The sequence below is a fragment of the Peromyscus leucopus genome, chromosome 4 (genome assembly GCF_004664715.2).
Source record: "Peromyscus leucopus breed LL Stock chromosome 4, UCI_PerLeu_2.1, whole genome shotgun sequence".
Classification (NCBI taxonomy): Eukaryota; Metazoa; Chordata; class Mammalia; order Rodentia; family Cricetidae; genus Peromyscus; species Peromyscus leucopus.
The window spans coordinates 116393490-116412675 of record NC_051066.1 but is presented as its reverse complement, the minus strand read 5'-3'; the positions used below and the strand labels follow the sequence as shown (position 1 = coordinate 116412675).

The 19186-nt window shown below is 39.6% G+C and overlaps 1 protein-coding gene and 1 non-coding gene across 8 annotated transcripts in view; both read right to left on the bottom strand.

Moving 5' to 3' along the window:
• Positions 1–694: 694 nt before the first annotated feature.
• Positions 695–19186, bottom strand: part of LOC114702959 (arginine-hydroxylase NDUFAF5, mitochondrial) — a 30866-nt gene continuing 12374 nt past the window's right edge. For 2 of the 7 annotated variants that reach the window (XM_028883567.2, XM_037205259.1), the window contains 7 exons: positions 18899–19002; positions 16640–16679; positions 15277–15474; positions 11640–11700; positions 1381–1464; positions 965–1047; positions 695–806 (listed from right to left, as the gene is read on the bottom strand). In XM_028883567.2, coding sequence (XP_028739400.1) covers positions 717–806; positions 965–1047; positions 1381–1464; positions 11640–11700; positions 15277–15474; positions 16640–16679; positions 18899–19002 — 660 coding nt within the window. In that variant the 3' untranslated portion in view covers positions 695–716. Of the gene's footprint in view, positions 807–964; positions 1048–1379; positions 1465–4686; positions 4785–11639; positions 11701–15276; positions 15475–16639; positions 16680–18898; positions 19003–19186 lie in introns of those variants that run through there. The other 5 variants (XM_028883574.2, XM_028883570.2, XM_028883572.2 and 2 more) reach the window with 5 other exon arrangements.
• LOC114702982 lies at positions 12177–12365 on the bottom strand. The gene has a single exon (XR_003736077.1). It is a non-coding gene; the product is annotated as a U2 spliceosomal RNA (small nuclear RNA).

Below are 19186 nucleotides of genomic sequence, written 5' to 3'. Positions count from 1 at the left end.
CCATAACAGCACAGTAGCTTTGGAGAATGCAGACTCCTCGGGTCATCTAGGTAAGTCAAAAGTGCGACAAATAGCTGGGTGTGGTAGAGCCTGCCTGTAATCTGAGCACTAAAGGCAGATGGAGCTCTGAGTTTGAGTCCAGCCTGGTCTACATAGTGAGTTCCAGGACAGCTAAGGCTACCTAGTGAGACCTGTTTCCAAAAACAGACAAACAAGAAAAAGTGTAAGAAATAATTTTGGCTTCCATGTCTGCAGCAGTCACTAGAAAAGTGTTTTCGCTGTACTGCACCAGAACTCCCCGGAACCTAGCAATGTGTTCCTCCTCTCACCTTCAGAGCCGTGATCCTCCCGCAGAGATAACAAAGGACCAGCAGGCAGAAAGGTACAGAATGCTATCGTGAGCAATGTTTTCCTACCAAATCACATATTTACACATGCACACATTATTTCTAGGTTCTTCCTCCCACCTCCAAGGAAAACATTTCCTTTGTTTTCAGGCTGAATCTGCAAAGATGCCCAAATCACTAGGTAACAGTATCCTTACATAAATAGAACCACTGAGAACCTGGAACAGTTACTGAGCCTGGATTAGTATTAGATTGCTAGCAAACAGCTTAATATGTTGCTTCTTGCTTCAAACTGTAATAATTTAGATGTGAAAGTTGTTCATTTCTGATGAAAATTCTGGAATTCATTACAATTGAATAAAATAATATTTATTGTTTTTTTCCTTGTGACACGACATCATTTAGTTTTGCTAGCTCTCCAAATGACACAGTTGCAGAACCTCTTTCAGCTGGCCTTGCCTGAAAACAAAAACAAAAGATATTAGATATAGATAAGCCCCGCCCAACACAACCCCAATCATGTTATGCATAATAAAATATACCCTAAATTAATCAGCAATGGACAACAAACAGAAACACAAACACTCCAAAAAAAAGTGATGCCTTAATTACACTACCTGAGAGTCATGGTATTTCCATCCTATCATGTGGTAGATCTGGTATGTGGCAGGTATGGAACCATCTTCATTTCTGTACATTTCTAAAAAGACACATACGGTTAAATTCTGGAAACAATCAGGTGAGAAGAAGTACCCGCTCAATAACAATCACCTACTTCAAAGAGAAATGGGTACTAGGATAGCTGCAGGACAGAGAATGAATGCCTCACCCAGGAAGTCTTAACACAGAAAAGCGACATGATGGAAACAAGAGTTGTTTGCAAACAGATACAGAGATATAGGCTCTGTGTTTTGAGAGGAAAAAAAACCATGAAGTCGGACAACACCTTACAAGAAGGAACTAGCACTGTGGAGCAAACACCACTGAGCACAAACCCCTCCATGAGTGCAGGTAGAAAGAGTGGGTGGCTCACCTCTGTAAACCGCTGCAGCTGCCAGCATCGTGTCTCGGTGCAGCAGAGCTTTTCTGTTCCAAGAACAGTTGCTCTCACCCATACCTAAAAATAGACTACAGTTTGAGAAAATACTGCAAATACCCCAGCAGCTCAGTATAAAGACAACATCTTATCTTATCCAACAGCATACCTATCCTCAGTCTCATCCACCTTTAGATTATATCGAGGCTGCTTACTGACTGGAGCAAAACTGCTTGAAGCCTCTTCATTATTGAGTCAGGTAAGAAATTCTCAGGAGGGAAGCCCCAGGATGCTTCTTTCCACAACAGCCACAGTCTATAGCAAGACAGCTCAGCAAATGCCACTAGACTCTAGATGGGTCACAAGCATTGACAAGTGCCCTTCAAAGAAAACCACATCTTACACCCCTTCTAGCTGTGATGCTGTGACAATGCCTCCGTCCTTGTAAGCAGCACATATAATTACAAGAGCCAAACTTAGAAGAGGGCTGCCTGTACGACTCATTAGATAGGACCAAAGCCATGTCTTCAGATTTTGTGATATTTTACTAACACTAGATTTGAAAATTATGTGTCTTCCCCAAAGAGACGCTTCTTTTTTTTATTTTTTTATTAAGAGATTTTCTATTCATTTTATATATCAACCTCAGATTCCCCTGTTCTCCCTCCTCCCACAACCCCCCCACCTTCCCAACTCACCCCCCATTCCCACCTCCTCCAAGGCAAGGTCTCCCATGGGGAGTCAGCAAAGCCTGGTACATTCAGTTGAGGCAGGTCCAAGCACCTCCTCCCTGCACCAAGGCTGTGCAAAGTCAGAGACACTTTTCTTAGCATTTTAAAATTAATCTTCAGACCTCTTTCCTTATTTTAAAATTGCAAACTGTTTCTCGGTTGTTTCAAACTGTCAGAAGGCTGTTTATTGACAATTATTATTGTAGAGATTGAGAGATAGCTAGGTGGTACAGTGCTTACCTAACGTGTTCAAGAGGCTAGGGATATGAATTAATGGATACAGTGCTTATCGTATAACCATGATCTCCATCCAACACCCACATAAAAAGCCAAGTGTACCTGGTACTTGGGAGGCAGAGGCAGGAGGATCTTTGTGAGTCTGAAGCAAGCCTAATCTACAGAGTGAGTTCCAAGACACCCAGGGCTACACAGAGAAACCCTGTCTTAAAAAAAAAAAAAAAAAAAAAGCAGCAGCAGCCAGGTGTGGTGGTAATCCTTGAGGCAGCTAGGCTAGCACATTAGTGAGCTCTAGGTTCAGTGAGAGAGAAAAAAAGAGAGCAACAGAAGAAGATACTGACAGTGACCTCTGGCAACCATATATGTACACATATGGAGGCTGCACACACACTCATATGCACACACAAGCATATCTCTCTCTCACACACACACACACACACACACACACACACACACACACACACACACACACACAGGCCTGGGTTCAATTCCCAGTACTGCAAAAAATAAAGATAAATTAATGTAATATCAAATTAATGTTATGCATCTTTCTTTATGGATACATTTAAATTTAAAGTTATTTGGAAAGGCCATGTTTAAGATCACTCTACAAAATAACTAAAGGAATTTTAAAATATTATAATTATTCTTAATATTAAAATGTACTACATGCTGGGCAGTGGTATGGTGGTGCATGCCTTTAATCCCAGCACTTGGGAAGCAGAGGCAGGTGGATCTCTGTGAGTTCAAGGCCAGCCTGCTCTACAGAGCGAGTTCCAGGACAACCAGGGCTTCACAAAGAAACCCTGTTTCAAGAAAAAAAAAAAAAAAAAAAAAGACCAAGTGTCTACTACTTACTTTACTAATCAAGAAAAGACTCATTCATTTTCTTCAATAGTCTAAAAATAGTAACCTATTTTTAAATTTTCATTTAAATAAAATTTTAATAATAAATAACATGTCAAATTTTATTTCAATGAGTTTTTTAAAGCAGTCAACAAGGAGGCTAGAGAGATGGCTCAGTTAAGTACACACACTGCTTTTGCTGAGGACCTGAGTTTGGTTCCCAAAACACATCAGGCAGCACACAGCAGCTTATAACTCCAGCTCCACGGATCTGACACCCTCTTCTGGCTTTTGAGGAGACACTGATTCTAATAAACCCAATGTCCTGTATTTTGTGAGTTTAATGGTCCCAATTCATAAAGATGATTAATAGCTACAAACTAGTAGTTAATAAAAAATTGTGGCTAGGTATAAATGATAATTTGTAAATATACATTTACAATCCCAGTACTGAGGAAATAGAGGCAGGTAGATTGTGATTTCAGGGTCATCCTCAGCTATGTGAGACCCTTTTTCAAGTACACAAATAAACAACCTGCAACCAAAGTAAAACACTGGGGGCCAGAGAGATGGCTCAGTGGTTAAGAGCACATACTGCTCTTCCAGAGGACCTGGGTTCAATTCCCAGTATCTACATCAGAAACTCGTAACTTCCAGTAATTCCAGTTTTAGTATCCACTGTCCTCTTCTGTCCTCTGTGGGTATCCACACAAAATAAAAACAAATCTTAAAAAAGTATTTTAGACCCACTATATATCTATCTTACAACACATTCTCCCACAGAGTGAATATCAATCACACAGTGATCAAAAGTAAACTAGGGTTCAACGCTGCAACAATATAACCAATGATGGACACAGTCCTTTAGTTTCTACTCAACTTTCCACTGCCCTGCCTTCCTTACACATCACATGTAGTAAATGCATACACAACACAGAATGCGTTACTAGACATTCTAAAATGCTTTCCAAACAACTCATAAATAAGATAGACACATTCCACCACTGTGGGTCTGTTATAGACAACCACCCAGCTCAGTTATAGACAATTCAAGAGAACTCTACACAGTATCAACAGCAATTCCACCGCCTTAGTAGCCCACTCTTCCTCAGGGATGGGCACTGCCTTACTCAACACCCCTTTCCTTGTGAAGTACTCAAGAGAACCTGGACTCAGGGATCACAACTTTATAAACTAGGATTCAGCCTTTATTAAACCCGGTTTTTCATCTTTAAAGTGGAATATCGTGAAGCACACTGTGGGGAAGCTTTACTGACAACCACCTAGCAAAGACGGCACACTCAACCTAAGCTTGGGATAAGACCAGCTGGCAGGGAACTGCCTAAGAGTCTCAGTGTTTTCATATTTGATCTTGGCTGAGACTTCTCCCAGTATTTTTAAGGTTAAGTTCAATTGCTTATTAAAAACAAACTTTAATATGTTATTACTGGAACAATGATGAGTATTGCCTTAAAAAAACTGAACTTACCTTAAAACCACTGTGAAAGCCTTGAAAATTTCTCATGTATTCATCAGCTGATAATGCAACTTGTTTGTAAAATTAGGTCAATATTCTGGACTTTTTTTCTGTGAATTAATAATAATGGCAGCTAAAATGAGACATCCCTCAACTATTTGGAAAACAAACATAACACAGATGTAGATAGAATAGCCAACTAGGGAGATACCACCTTCCAATTGGCACAGCAGCCCCCCTGAAAGCACCCAGGCCCCTCCAAGTCCCATTCCCCTTGGACTTTTCCCACTGAGTAAATAGCTGAGACTTCAGGATATGAATGACTTAAGCTATCTGCCTCTACTAAATACAACTTGGGCGGGCTCCTTACCTGTCTATGCCTTAATTTCCTCATACATCAGGACAGACTGATCATGCTAGTTCCAATCTTATCCTCCTATAAACCATGCCTTATAAGCATGCAAACAGTGCTCTTCTACTATACTCAAATCTGACTCATCTCTGTGGAAAATTCTCTAAACAAACTGTAAGGCTCATCTGAAAAAAATCTAGAAGCTTCTGGTCTTCTATCATTCCCCATCATCTGCCTCTTCTATACACTTAAGCAATATTACTACAGTAGTTCTCCCAATATAAGATTAGGATATATATAATAATCTCTCCACCCCATGATTTTATACACACCGTTCCCTGTGCTACCCCTCCAAATTCTCCCTACACTTCATCCTCCTGGGCAACTCACTTTAACTTAGGTTCAGCTTTTTCTACAGATGACTCCCTGACATCCTAAGCAGATTTAAGGCCAAATCCTTTGTGTTTCTCTTATTTTACAGCTGAAGGTTTGTCTGTCTATCTTGGGAATTCTTTCATCTACAATATTAGCAACTTGAGATCGGAAACTATGTATCTCTTACTACTGGCTGAGAAGTTGGCACACAGCAAATGCTCAATAAACAGTAAATGAATAAATATAAAATCCAGCAGTTAGTATTTTTGTCCACTTTCTCAAATGGCATTTTTACACATTATCTTTATATAATTCTTAATCCACCTACAGATAAAAAAACATCAAAGATATGTGACTTTTGTAAAAGGCCTCACAGTAGAGATATCTCTCTCAAGGGTAAGCATAGGAACAGTTCCTCAAAATGTAAGACCTATTTAAAACCCTAGGGGACACGCATTATCAATTGGGAAAGGGCCTGAGGCACCCTTCTGGGGAACCAGAAAGGTTTTAAAACTTAGTCTAGAAGGTGGTAAAAATACAGTGACCTGCCTGGTGGTTGGAAGACCATGTATAGTGGTTTGATGAGAATAGCCCTTGAATGAGAATGCCCGCCATAGCAGTATCTGAATGCTTGGTTCCCAGTTAGTGGAATTGTTAGGGAAGGATTAAGAATTATGGCCTTGCTGGAATAGGTGTGGCTTTGTTGGAGGAGGTGTGTCACCTGGGGTGGGCTCTGAGGTTTCAAAAGCCCATGCCAAGCCAGTGTCTCTCCCTGCTTGCCTACCAGTAGATCAGGATGTGAGCTCTCAGCTCCATGCCTGCCTGCCTACCACCAAACACCCTGCCATGATAATAATGAACTAAACCTCTGAAACCGTAACCAAACCCCTAATTAAATGCTTTCTTTTATAATAGTTGCCTTGGCCATGGTGTCTCTTCACAGCAGTAGAATTGTAACTAAGACACCATGTGTCCCACATCTGCCTTCCTTGTACCTCTTGCAGACCTCCCTTTCAGATTAAGGCATCTCTCCACCCTCATCAGAGAAGCTTCTGTTTGCAGTAGACAGTAACACAGAGACCCACAACTGGCCATGGTGCAGAGAATTAGACACTGTAGATATTCAGTTCTAAATGGAATACATATACCAAACCCTTTCCACCAAAGGCTCAGGGATCATTGATGAAGAGGAGGCAGAAAGAACATAAGAGCCCGATAGTGGATAAGAAGAAGGAACAGTGTCTTCTGGACACAGCAGGGCAGCTGCACAGTTGAACCAATATGGCAGCATGCCCAAGACCTGGCAAGCCCAAGCCAAATCAAGTCCCAGCATGCAGAGTAGAACTGGATACAATGTTCCACGCCTATCTGAGGCCCTATTAGCCATTGTTAACTGCTGGGAGAGGAAGGGTCAGTTTTCTCTAAGAGTGTAGCCACTGAGAAGCCAACCGCAATCCAGCAGAAGGCCACAGATATAAGTAGAACAAATTGGCCTTTATTTGGGGGTTCGGGGCAGGGACACAAAACTGGGTGGGAAGGGAAGGTGGGTGGATCTTTAGGAGAGTGAATATGATCAAAATATATTGTATGAAATTCTCAAAGAAATAATAAAGTATTTTTTAAAAATACAAGTAGCTATAGCATTAAAATTATGGCATTTAACTGGACAAAAAAGGCCAATTTCACTATTTTAAGGATATATCTATATTTAGTATACAGTATGTGGATTCAAGCAACTAATTCTAGGTTTAGCATGACTACAGACAAGGTACTTATGCCTTGATATGTTCACCTGTAAATTAAGGTATTAGAAAATCTAAGCCAGATACAATGGTATATACTTATAACCCAACACTGAGAGGTAGAGGCAGGCAGACAGTGAGTCTGGGGTCAGCCTGTGATCCAAAGCAAGATCAAGGGTAGCTTGAGGTACATAGCCAGACTGTCTCAAAAACATCAGAGGCTAGAGAAGTAGCTCAGTGGTAGACCAGTTGCTTTATATGTGCAAGGCTAAGGGATTTCTGATCCCTAGAAACACTCAACAATGTGGAGCAGGGGAGCACCCACACATGGAAAGAAAGAAAAAAGCATCAGAGAACTGCAGAGTAATTACTGTATTTTTAAATCAGTGGGCAGTAACCTTTTCCAACTGATAGGTCTAATTTCTTGTCTCTTTCTATTTTCTTTCTTGAAATGAATCATGAGCCCAGCATTTATTGTAGACCAGTACAAAATAAACAGTCTATTTGAAGAATTATCATTGAAGCCTAAATGAGAAATAATAAGTTCATTATCATGTCTCAAGCTTTTAGATAAAAGAGCTCCATGATTCTATCAGTGTTTTCAGTATTTGAGGAAGTGTCCAAAAAATAGTTTCTGTGTTTTATTATCTTTATCATCTTGAGTATAAATCTACAGCCTACCACTCCTTTATTTCATGATGAAAAGGGACCACAATGGTAAACTTTTGGCTATGTGCATTTCCCTATGTTAACATGACAGTGTAAGGCCACACTCAGAAGAGTGCTAAACATGTGAAACGGGTCTTGTGATAAACAGGCAAGTAATGGAAGCACATAGGGCAGAACCTTATCACTAATAGGCAACCACAACAAGCAACAGGGGTCAGTGAAGAAGCCAGGGCAGGAGACAAGAGTTTGGCACCTAATTCTGCCACTCAGATTCAACTGTTCTCCTTAGCCCTAATGTTCCTCACTAACACAAAAGCAATGCAGTTACCAAGAAGGCTACTAAAAAAACAAGTGTAATAATGTTTGTAAAAATCGTAAGTCTATGAATAAAAGAACAGGCAAACAATTTTATAAATTTCACTATTTCAAAACACATTACAACTTTCAGAACCAGATAAAGCCTTCCTTAGGTAAGCATAATTCTGTTTCACAGACCCCAACTTTAACTCAAAATCATCCATGCTATTAATGAAATGTGGTGTGTGTGTGTGTGTGTGTGTGTGAGAGAGAGAGAGAGAGAGAGAGAGAGAGAGAGAGAGAGAGAGAGAGAGAGCACACGAACAAGTAGTTCACAAAGGAGACCAGTTGGAAACCTCTCGATGGAAGGTATTTATTACTTATGAATCACAGTCGTCTAAGTTGGGAGGTAGGATCTGTGTGGCTGTTGTTCCTCAGTGTCTTCCTGGCCATTACCTCTGCCACCTGTCATACACCCTCTCCACTTAGCCATAACCTTCTCCTGCTTGCTGGCAGGTTATCACCCAGTCAGTCCCCTCCTTTGCAAGGTTTGGTACCTGGCTCAGTTTTCCTGTGCACCTCTGGTCATATCACCATTCTAAGAGGAAGGATTTTCAATGCTAGTGTCCATCAAATTCCATTCTCTCTACCTCATACCCATTGAGTTCTGTCACTCCATCTCTGCCCCATATGTGAAATATGTCCCAGGAGTTATCACTAATAACTGCTTTACCTTCAAATCATTCACCAAGCATCTCATTTTCTGACTTAATCATCCTGCCCTTTCAGCATGATTAAGTACTTCAGCCATAACTGTTTTCTGACTACTTTGAGAATGCTTAGCTACAGCAACTTTCACCCAACTTCCCAGCTCACTTCTGCCTTCTACTTCCTTTTTCTTCCAGGTCACTATTTCAATTATATTTGTGGAGTTACCTTTCACTTTTGGATTTCTATCACATAAATAGTAAAACCTCAATTCGAACCGACTCAACTACCTCCCTGTTTGTTGCTAACCATGGTTGATAAGTCTGAATGACTTTAAATGAGACTTCAAATTCTGTAACTTTTCCCTAGTCAGTTCACCCTTCTCTTCAATGACTATTTCAGAGCGTTTCTACATCATTCTCAAGCTTTGGACCTCTATATAGTATTACTTCCTTTGTAACAAGGAAAACGGCTCCATGATCTCGGAACTTCCACAAACACCTGTCTACTGGGACTATTCTCTTGCCATACACACACACACACACACACACACACACACACACACACACACACACACAGAATATATATATATATTTAATATATTTATGACTCCCCATCCCCTAGTCAACTCTGCTTCAGTGCTGTGGGAGACTCAAGTTACTACAGGGGATAAGAGGCTCATCAGAAAAGACATACAAGTAATCAAAATTTGTACAAATGCACTCACTAAATGCTTATTTCACAAAGGCCACAACTGAGCTACCCAAAACTGTCAAATTTCCCTCCTAAATAACTAAAATACACTTACCAAAATCCAAAACACCACCATCTCTTAGCAAACTTTATTGCAGGAAACTTCCTTTGCTAAGTAACTCTTAAAAATATGCATCTTGACTGGAGAGATGCTTGGTGGTTTGGAATACTTGTTGCTTTTGCAGAGGAACCATAGTTTGACTCCCAGCAACCACATTTATTTAAGCTTAAACTCAGGGGATCCAATATCCTCTTCTAGCCTCCTCTGGAACCAGGCACACACATGGCACACATACATAAAAACAAACAAAACACACATACATATAAAATAAATCTTTTAAAAAAATTAAAATATTAATGATATTTTGGCTTCCTCCCAATTAAAATGCTTGATAAGGACAATCTTTTTTTAATTGAGTAATTATTTAATGAAGATCTGCAGTGATATGGGAGACTCAAATTACTACAGGGGGTTAAGAGGATGATCAGCAAAGATACAGGTAATCAAAATTTATAAGACTGCAATCACCAAATGCTTATTTCACAAAGGCCATTGCATCAGGTTGGGGATACAAAAGTGAAAAAGAAAAATTGAACCCTTGAGAGCCTTTGTCTGATGGAGACTAAGGAATCTGGCCTCAACATGGGCATGACCATGAGCAGAGACAAATCAAGAGCTCTCTACTGACATCTGGGCCACTTTGCAGGTGTGGTATGTACCAGGGATTGTAAGAATGAACCTTGAAAAAAGAGCAATTACAGAGACTTTGGAAGGTCTAAGTGACAAGCCTGGTACAGCTACATGATGCAACTTTCAATGCCAAGCTAACGCTCTGGATCTGAACTAATGATAAGGGCCTTCCCTAATTTTGAGCAGGAGACAGCAAACATGTATGTAGAAAAAAATGCATTACATTAATTTGGGTAGCCCAAATTAACATAACCAAATGCCCAAAGCAACATACCTCTGAGTTCAAGGCCAGCCTGGCCAAACCATGAGACAGTCTTACAAAACCAAACCCACCACAAATTTTAAGAATTTGGGAAGTCAAATTATCAATATATTTGGGGTACTGGAGATCAAACCCAGGGAAGGGAAAACAATGTTAAGAGGGTCTGTTATTGCTTAAACATGGAACCTCCCACTCCCCCAACACATACACCACCACCACCGCCAAAAGGTCTGTATGTTTGAAATCTCAGGCCCTAGCTGGTGGTACCATTTTGTAAGATTGTAGAAGGGTCTAGCTGAAGGAACTGGTTAAGTAGGGCGCTAAACCACTCTTTCTCCCGTCACAGGGTCTTCCCTGACATGACAGATTGTACACCCTGAACCCTGAGCCAACATCACTTCTCCCTTAAGTTGCTTCTGTCAGGTATTCGGTCATAAAGACAAAGGTGAGTAATCCCGGGATTTTAAGGTTCTGTGCAGGATCCAACTCTCCATCTCACTGTCCTCTGCCAAATGCCCCTTTTCCAGTTCCAGCCATGTTCTCTTGCAAAAGGCTTTTGAATATGCTATGCTCTGTGCCTGAGACACACTTCTCTCACCTTTTCATCCGGTTAACTCATTTTATTTCTTTAGAACATAGCTCAAATGCCATCTTTTCAAACAAAATTCCTTAAATCTCCCAGACCAGGATCTATTCTCAACTAAACCCTCAATCCTAAACTCATTAAACTATCTAAGGTTTGTAATGTTTTTTAAGTGTGTGTGTGTGTGTGTGTGTGTGTGTGTGTGTGTGTATGTAGATATGTGTGTGCATGTTTAGACCTGACATATGAACTGTTGCTACTGGAAGTCACTGAAATATTTTATCACAAATGTACCCTTCAACAAATTCCTCCTCTATTATTCCAGAAACAGATAGTGCTACAAGCCTCAATTTCATAGCACTAGCCACAATTCCAATCTAACTCTTCTAGTGTCACGTCCTCCACTTTATACTATAAGCTCTAAGACAACAGTGTGCTTTCTCTACAAGAATGAATCCCTAGTGCTTACCCCGACCTCTGACATAGAGTACACCGTCAAAATGCCTCACAAATGGAGTCTACAAATGCCTCACCTTTTAAATCTTCCATCAATTCAAACATTCCAGGATAGTTAACTTGAATTTCATCAGTATCCTATTTTTAAAAGAAAAATGTAATATTTATGTGACAATCACAAACAAACAAAAATCAAGCTTTGGAAAGGAGCTATAACTATTTCCCAGACCACTCTATCAGGGTAGGCAGGAAATTTCCCTTATCAGAGCCTTACGAGTACTAGGCAAGTGTCCACCACTGAGCGCTATCTCCACCAAGAATGGTCTTGTTTTTAATATTCTTCACAAATGCTATCTTCCTAAAACTCTAACAACTGGAGCCAGCTTCTTCTTTAAAAACAAAATGAAGTAACTGTTTTATATTGTGAAGGTTACTTTATTTATTTTTTTGAGACAGGATCTGACTATGCAGCCTAGACTATTCTGGAATTCACTACATAGACCAAGCTGGCCTCAAACTCAATGATCTGCCTAGCTCTGCCTCTGCCAAGATTAAAAGCCTTTGCCACCATTTGCGGCGTCTTGTTGTTGTTGTTTTTTGTAACTATTCTCCCAAAGGGGTATACCATTCTTGGTACCACAAGACCAAATCAGGCATGGAGTAGACAGAAGAAGTTCCTATTCAATCTCCCAACTCCAAACATCCATTTAACATATGATGCTCAGATAGAGGACACCTTAGGTATTAAACTGGAAAGAAAAGATACGTCACCTTGACACAATGGAGAATCACGTGGGAAGAGTATCAATAAGGGATTGTCTAGATCATGTTTGCCTGTGGGGGCTGTCTTGATATAGGAAGACCTGGCCCACTGTGGGCAGTATTATTCCCTGGGGGTTGGGTATGGATTGTAGAAGAGTACGAAAACTTCTTAAAACATTTAAAAAGTGAGAAACATTAACTGAGTAATAAGCATCCATGCATTTATTCTCTTGCTGCATAACTATGTTGCTTCAAGTTCCTGTCTTAGGTAGAGGGATGAAATTTCAGATGTCAGGAGGAGACTTCTTTAATTTTCAAACTTTGTTCTATCTCTTCTCCCCATACATACATTTCATTATTCCTTCCTAGTATTTTAAATATGCATGGACTGGGGTGGGTATAGAGGGAGGAAGAAGAAGAAGAGAGAGAGAGAGGTCATTTTTCATAATAGTGCTAGGAATTGGACTCAGAGCCTCATACAGGCAGGTAAGGGTTCTACTAATGAGTAGACATTAGAATCCAACCCTCTTACTAAAGCACACACTAAGGCAATTTATAAAACCCTCAAGTGTGACACTGCTTTTTGGAAACATGGTTCTCCAACCTAGTCTAGCTTCATGACCCGCTCCCTGCCTTTGCCTTCCAAGTGCTGGGATTACACACATTCCCCACACAGCTGGCTTAAGAAGATTTTGCTTCATTTTTATTCTTATTGACTAGTGGTGCTAGAGATGGAATCTAGGTTAAGAATTTTTCACTGAGCTATATCCTCAGCTCAGTGTAGTTCTTTTTTATAAGAATGAAGAGAATTCATATTAACAAGTAATATATATCATTTTTAGTCTTAAAAGAATAAGTTCTAATAAGTTAACAGTTTTTGTTTGTTTGTTACTTTTTTTCAAGACAGGGTTTCTCTGTGTAGCCCTGGCTATCCTGGAACTCATTCTGTAGACAAGGCTGGCCTTGAACTCAGACATCCACCAGATTCTGCCTCACAAGTGCTGGGATTAAACCAAATTCTGAAATTTTGAACACCAAAGACTAAAATTTTGAGAAATGCTGTTCTCAGAAGAGAGCTAAGATTTGAGGGATTAAAGCAAATGATAGATTTTTCAGTTATCAGTAGTTTTAAATTTATAATAAAAATTATTTGTAAATTATTTATATAATTTAAAAAGTCTTAAAATATACTAACCCCTCAATGCATAACTTCTTGTATCAGTAATGTTAGTTCTTTGACACAAAGCTATGCTTTCTAATTTTTAGATGTTCAACATCTCGAAACCACTTTTTTTTGGTTCTTCAAGACAGGGTTTCTCTGTGTAGTTTTGGTGCCTGTCCTGGATCTCACTCTGTAGACCAGGCTGGCCTTGAACTCACAGAGTTCCGCCTGGCTCTGCCTCCTGAGTGCTGGGATTAAAGGCATGCATTGCCGCTGCCGCCACCACCCCCCAGCATCAAAACCACTTTTTATTGACTTAGGCAATTTAAAAGTTTATAAAGTCAAGCCAGATACAGGTGAGACATCTTGGGGTTGTCTTCTGCTCTTGACAAAGCCTTGCCTACTCTCCCAATCTGCTGTTTCTTCCCTTACCCCTCTGGAGCTACTTTTTAAGATTAGGGGTTCTGTCAGTTTACCCCCCTTGCTTTCTATCAACACACAGGAAATGATGTCACTTTTGGTTGGCTGACTTTATGAAATGCATTCACAGTAAGTTAACTCAAATAGCTATTTTAACTGTAAGCCTATCGTCGCTAGCTATGCAACTGGGGGCGTTCTTCATCAAAAATTCCAATCACCTCCAATCAAATGTTTCTATGTCAGAGGGTTTGGAAATCACAGTCAATCTATTCACCTCGTCTGAGCAGAGTAATGAGTCCTGTAGGGCGACTGTGATTGGAGAGGTGGGAGGGAGATGACTCTCTTCTGGAAATTTATTCTCGGAAAGTTTGAGGAGTGGAAGGAAAGGGAAAGAGAAAAGCAGGTATTTCATACCAATAGTCAGGGTATCTCATACCCTTTGGCCATTTAATAACAAGGGCCTCTCGGGGTGAAAAGCACTTATATATTTTTTAAAATGCTGAGAGAACTGAAGCACCTCTCCTAAATTCCCTTAAGTAGTACAGAGATAGGGTAGGGAGTCAAGTCACAGTCACTGAAGCCAGGTGTGTATGCCTGTGATCAAAGTACACCAGGGGTGGAGGCAGAAGGATCAGTTCAAAGTCACAGTGACTTCCATATCAGCCTGGAGTATATGAGACCCAGTCTCAATAAGGCCTCCCCAAAATAAAGTAAATTATATCCAGTGTGCTATCCCATCAGTCTATGAAGAATCTGTGTTTCTTCTACACTTCCTGTTTATGAATCCTCTCTATAATACTCTCCACTGGGACTGAAATACAGCATGTTCTACCTCAACTAAGCCTAGACGGAGAAAATGTAGTCATTTGTGTCTGCTTGAATCGAGAGTTGGTGGTAGGGACAGTACCACAAGTGCCCCTACAATGGATACCCGTTACCACATTTGTAGTCGTTTTATCCCATATTACACCTAGCTTGGATTTGAAGATTCTAAGGGAGTAGTATTTTTAAAGTCTCCCTTAAAGGGGTTGGCAGGTCTTTACCTGATTTCAGTACTGAAGCCCACAGCAGGAGAGAACTGATTCTCAAAAGCTGTCCTCTGACCATGGCACACCTTCCTCCCTCACAAAATAAATACATGTTATTTAAAGAGAAGTCTCTTCATAAACTGGTACATTTTTTGAAGCTACTTATCCTGGAAGCTAAATGCTAAAGTTTATATTCTCAACAATTCAGTCAAGTTGTACTTATGCACACTAAAGATAGCAAGACACTCATCCCCCACAAAAAAAAAGAAGATAAAAGAAAGAGCAAGGAAAACTGCCCCAAGCAATGAAATAAGTGGGTGACTTGGTTCTCCTGCTACTCACCACAGTCAGAGTATTGAAGCCAGCTCTCCCAAGCAGATGTCCTAGGTCACTGACAGCAGTGAAAGGAGAAATGTGTGGGGAAAATCCTCCTTCCCTTTCTGTTTCTGCTAACTGTAATGAACACCGAAGTTCATAGAGCGTGTCACCTCCAAACATCGCACCAACAAACACCCCATCTGGTTTTAAGACATAATGAATCTGTAATAAATATAACACAACTATTCAAATTTTACAGACAGAAACATCAAAACAATAAATGTATCCAAGTTAATGTTTTATGACTACAAACCTTATTTTGCCAAATAAATCAGGAAATGAATAACATCAGACAAGAATCCTAGAGTCACTACTGTATAGTGTGTAGTCATGTTGTACAGTAATGACAGAGACAGAAAATACACTCACTAATGATTCTAGTATCTATAAGATGTCGTATGTTTTCAAATTTTATAAGAGAAAACTTGCTTTTTACAGTAACAAAATACTACAAGAAAAAACATTTAAAGAATGATAGCTCACAAAATTGTAATTCTTCCTGTTTGTGCCCTCTAAAAAGAATTTTTTTAAGATGCCCCACCAACAGATGGAATTTATTTCCTACTCTTTTAATCTAGGCTGAACTTCTGGCTTATTTTGGCTAAAGAAATGCAGTACAAGTGCCAGCTCATGAGTTTCAGCCTCGTTGAGGCCAGTTCTCACATGGCTCTGCATGCTTCCTTCAAACTGTTCTCTTGGAACACCCCCACTTGGCCACACCATCATCTACCCACCACTCTCTGCTCACTGATAAACACCAATCTACAGGCATTTGTCTAACATTGACTGAGAGTAAGGCACAGGACAGATACAAACATAAACAAGTTCCTACCCAGAAAAAGTTCACAGGCTATAAAGGGAGAGAAGGAACTTAATATAGAATATACTTTGTAGCCAGGCAGTGATGGTACACACCTTTAATTCCAGCACTCATGAGGCAGAGGCAGGCAGATCTCTGAGTTCAAGGCAAGCCTGGTCTACAAAATGGCTTGCAAGATAGTCAAGGCTGCATGGAGAAACACTGTCTCAAAAAAAGACAAACAAACAAAAGAATATGCTTTGCAATACCAATATTATTTTAAACAGTAATTAAATCTTTTATAAATATAAGTAATTCTAAAACTGACTATTCTTAAAGTTCTCAAGGAATATCACCTAATGTGTATATTTGTAAGTCAAAGAGTATCAAGTATATCCAGCCCACAGAACATTACAAATATTTGGTTTCATTCCATTCTCTGTAAGACTTAGAAACAGTGAAAACAGAAACATTTGTCAATCTGGATAATAAACTAACACAGAACTAAGCCAACATAAGTTTCCTTACCTGTTCAAGTGCTCTAGGAAGGTCATTCACCCAGTGCAAACTAAAATAGAAACACATAGTTGCTTAACCTTAATTAGTGTAATTATCATTAGGCTAAACCACAAAAAAGTATTAAACTTTAAAATCTGAAATTAAAGCATTTTCTATACTTCCACAACTCTGATCTTTTTTTTACTCTCTCCTTAATGTTGCCTTTTCCAGAATGTCATATAGTTGGAACCAACATAATTCAGCTTTTTGAATAAACTTTCATTTGGTAATGTGTCTTTAAGTTTCCTGCATTCTTATCATGTTTCTACACTTCATTTCTTTTTAGTGCTAAATAACTCCATTGTCAAAATGTACCACAATTCAACCACTTAGTACTGAAGGACATCTGTGCTGGATAGTTTTATGTCAACTTGACACAAACTAAAATCACCTGAGTAGAGAAAACCAATTAGGAAAATAGCTGTAGGCAAGTTTGTAGGACATTTTCTTAAGTAGTGATCAATGGGAGAGTGCCCAGCACATTGTGGGTGGTCCCACCCCTGGGCAGGTGGTCCTGAGTTCTGTAAGAAAGCAGGTGAGCAAGGCAGGGCAGGCAAGCCAGGAAGCAGGACTCCTCCATAGCCTCTGCATCAACTCTTGCCTTCAGGCTCTTGCCCTCACCGCTTTTGATGATGAACTTTTTATGGAACTGTGAATGAAATGAACCCTTTCCTTCTCAAGTTACTTTGGTTATGGTTTTTCATCACAGCAACAGTAATCCTAAGACAGCATCTTAGTTGTTTCCAAGTTTTAGCAATTAATAACATAGCCACAGTGGTAAAAGCACTTTTTACTCTTGCAGAAGGCTGAGTTCAGTATTTAACACCCAAATGGTGGCTCTCAACAATCTGTGACTCCAGTTCCAGAGGACTCTCCATCCATTTCTGGCGTCCACAGGCACCAGACATGCATGTAGTGCACATGCATACCTGCAGTTAAAATACTCATATACATAAAATAAACAAATTTTAAAAAAAATTTAAGGAGTAATATATTATTCATGTTCATGATTTTGCATGGATATAAATTTTCATTTCTTTGGGTAAATACCAAAGAGTATAAATGTTGGAACCTAACAAAGTATGTTCAAGTTTCAGGAAATCATCGAACAGTCTTTCAAAGTGTCTATATCATCTTGCTTTCGCACCAGCAGTGAGTTCCTGTTGCTCTACACCCTTGCCAGCAGCTGGTGTTGTCAGTGTTTGGATTTTTCCTATTTTAATAGGTAGACAGTACATCTGACATCTTTTAAGATGATGGAAATCAAAAGAACAAAGCTTTCTAAACTTACACATAAGACACCTTTTAAATCTCACGTTTTCTGCTGACCCTGTTTATTCTCTAATGTGACAGCAAAAGAGCTTTAGCAAGCTGTATGTAGAAACCTGGGAATAAAAAAAATGATTTCTACTAGGGTGTCCTAAATTCATAATTGTTAAACAGAAGAATCTTGCAGTTTATAAACTAAAGAATTTACTTTATCACAATGAAGAACATACAGCTCAGTAAGAGTGTTTGTCCTTAACCCAAGGATTTAGGTTTAATTCCAGGTGGGGGTGGAGGGTGGTGGTATTAATCCATTATCTATTGCTAGCCTAAGAGTAAAATGTTACAATGTAAATTAGACCTATTTATAACATATATATACACACATACGTATGTGTGTGTTTGTGTACACATGCATGCATGCCTGCACATGTGTGCACGTGGAGGCCAGAGGCTAACCTCATGCTTGGGTTCTGACCATACTGGTTTTTTTTTTTTTTTTTTTTTTTTTTTTAATTTATTTATTTATTATTTATACAGTCTTCTGTCTTGCACATATCCATGCAAGCCCGAAGAGGGCACCAGATCTCATTACAGATGGTTGTGAGCCACCATGTGGTTGCTGGGAATTGAACTCAGGACCTTTGGAAGAACAAGCAGTGCTCTTAACCTCTGAGCCATCTCTCCAGCCCCCCATACTGTTTTTTAAATGGGGTCTTTCATTTGTCTGGAACTCATCAAGTAAGACTGACCTGCTGCTGGCCAGGGAGCCCAGGGATCTGCCTGTCACTGCCTCTCCAGAGCCAGGATTACAATACAAGCATGTGCCATTATAGCTGCCTTTGATGTGGGTTCTGTGAATCCAACTTAGGTCTTCATGCTTACGCAGCAAGCACTGTACCAGCCAAGGCATCTCTCCAGCCTCTCTAACATACATTTTAAAAGTACAAATGGATTACTAACCTTAAGCTGCTAACCACCAGGTCAAATGTGTTTTCTTGGAAGGGAAGGAATTCTTCGTCAGCTAAAATATTCACAGTAGGAATATCTGTTTCTAAGGAATTTTTCTAATGGTAAAAAACAAAAGTTCAATATATTTAAATAGAGTTTCAATTACTAACACAATCATTGTTAAACACTGTTAACGTTATATTTGCTCAGAAGTTTCTATCAAAAAACAAAATGAAACACAAAATGTGGCACACAAAAGGCACACAAGAATCTTTCTTAAATAACATCTAGCTGCTCCAA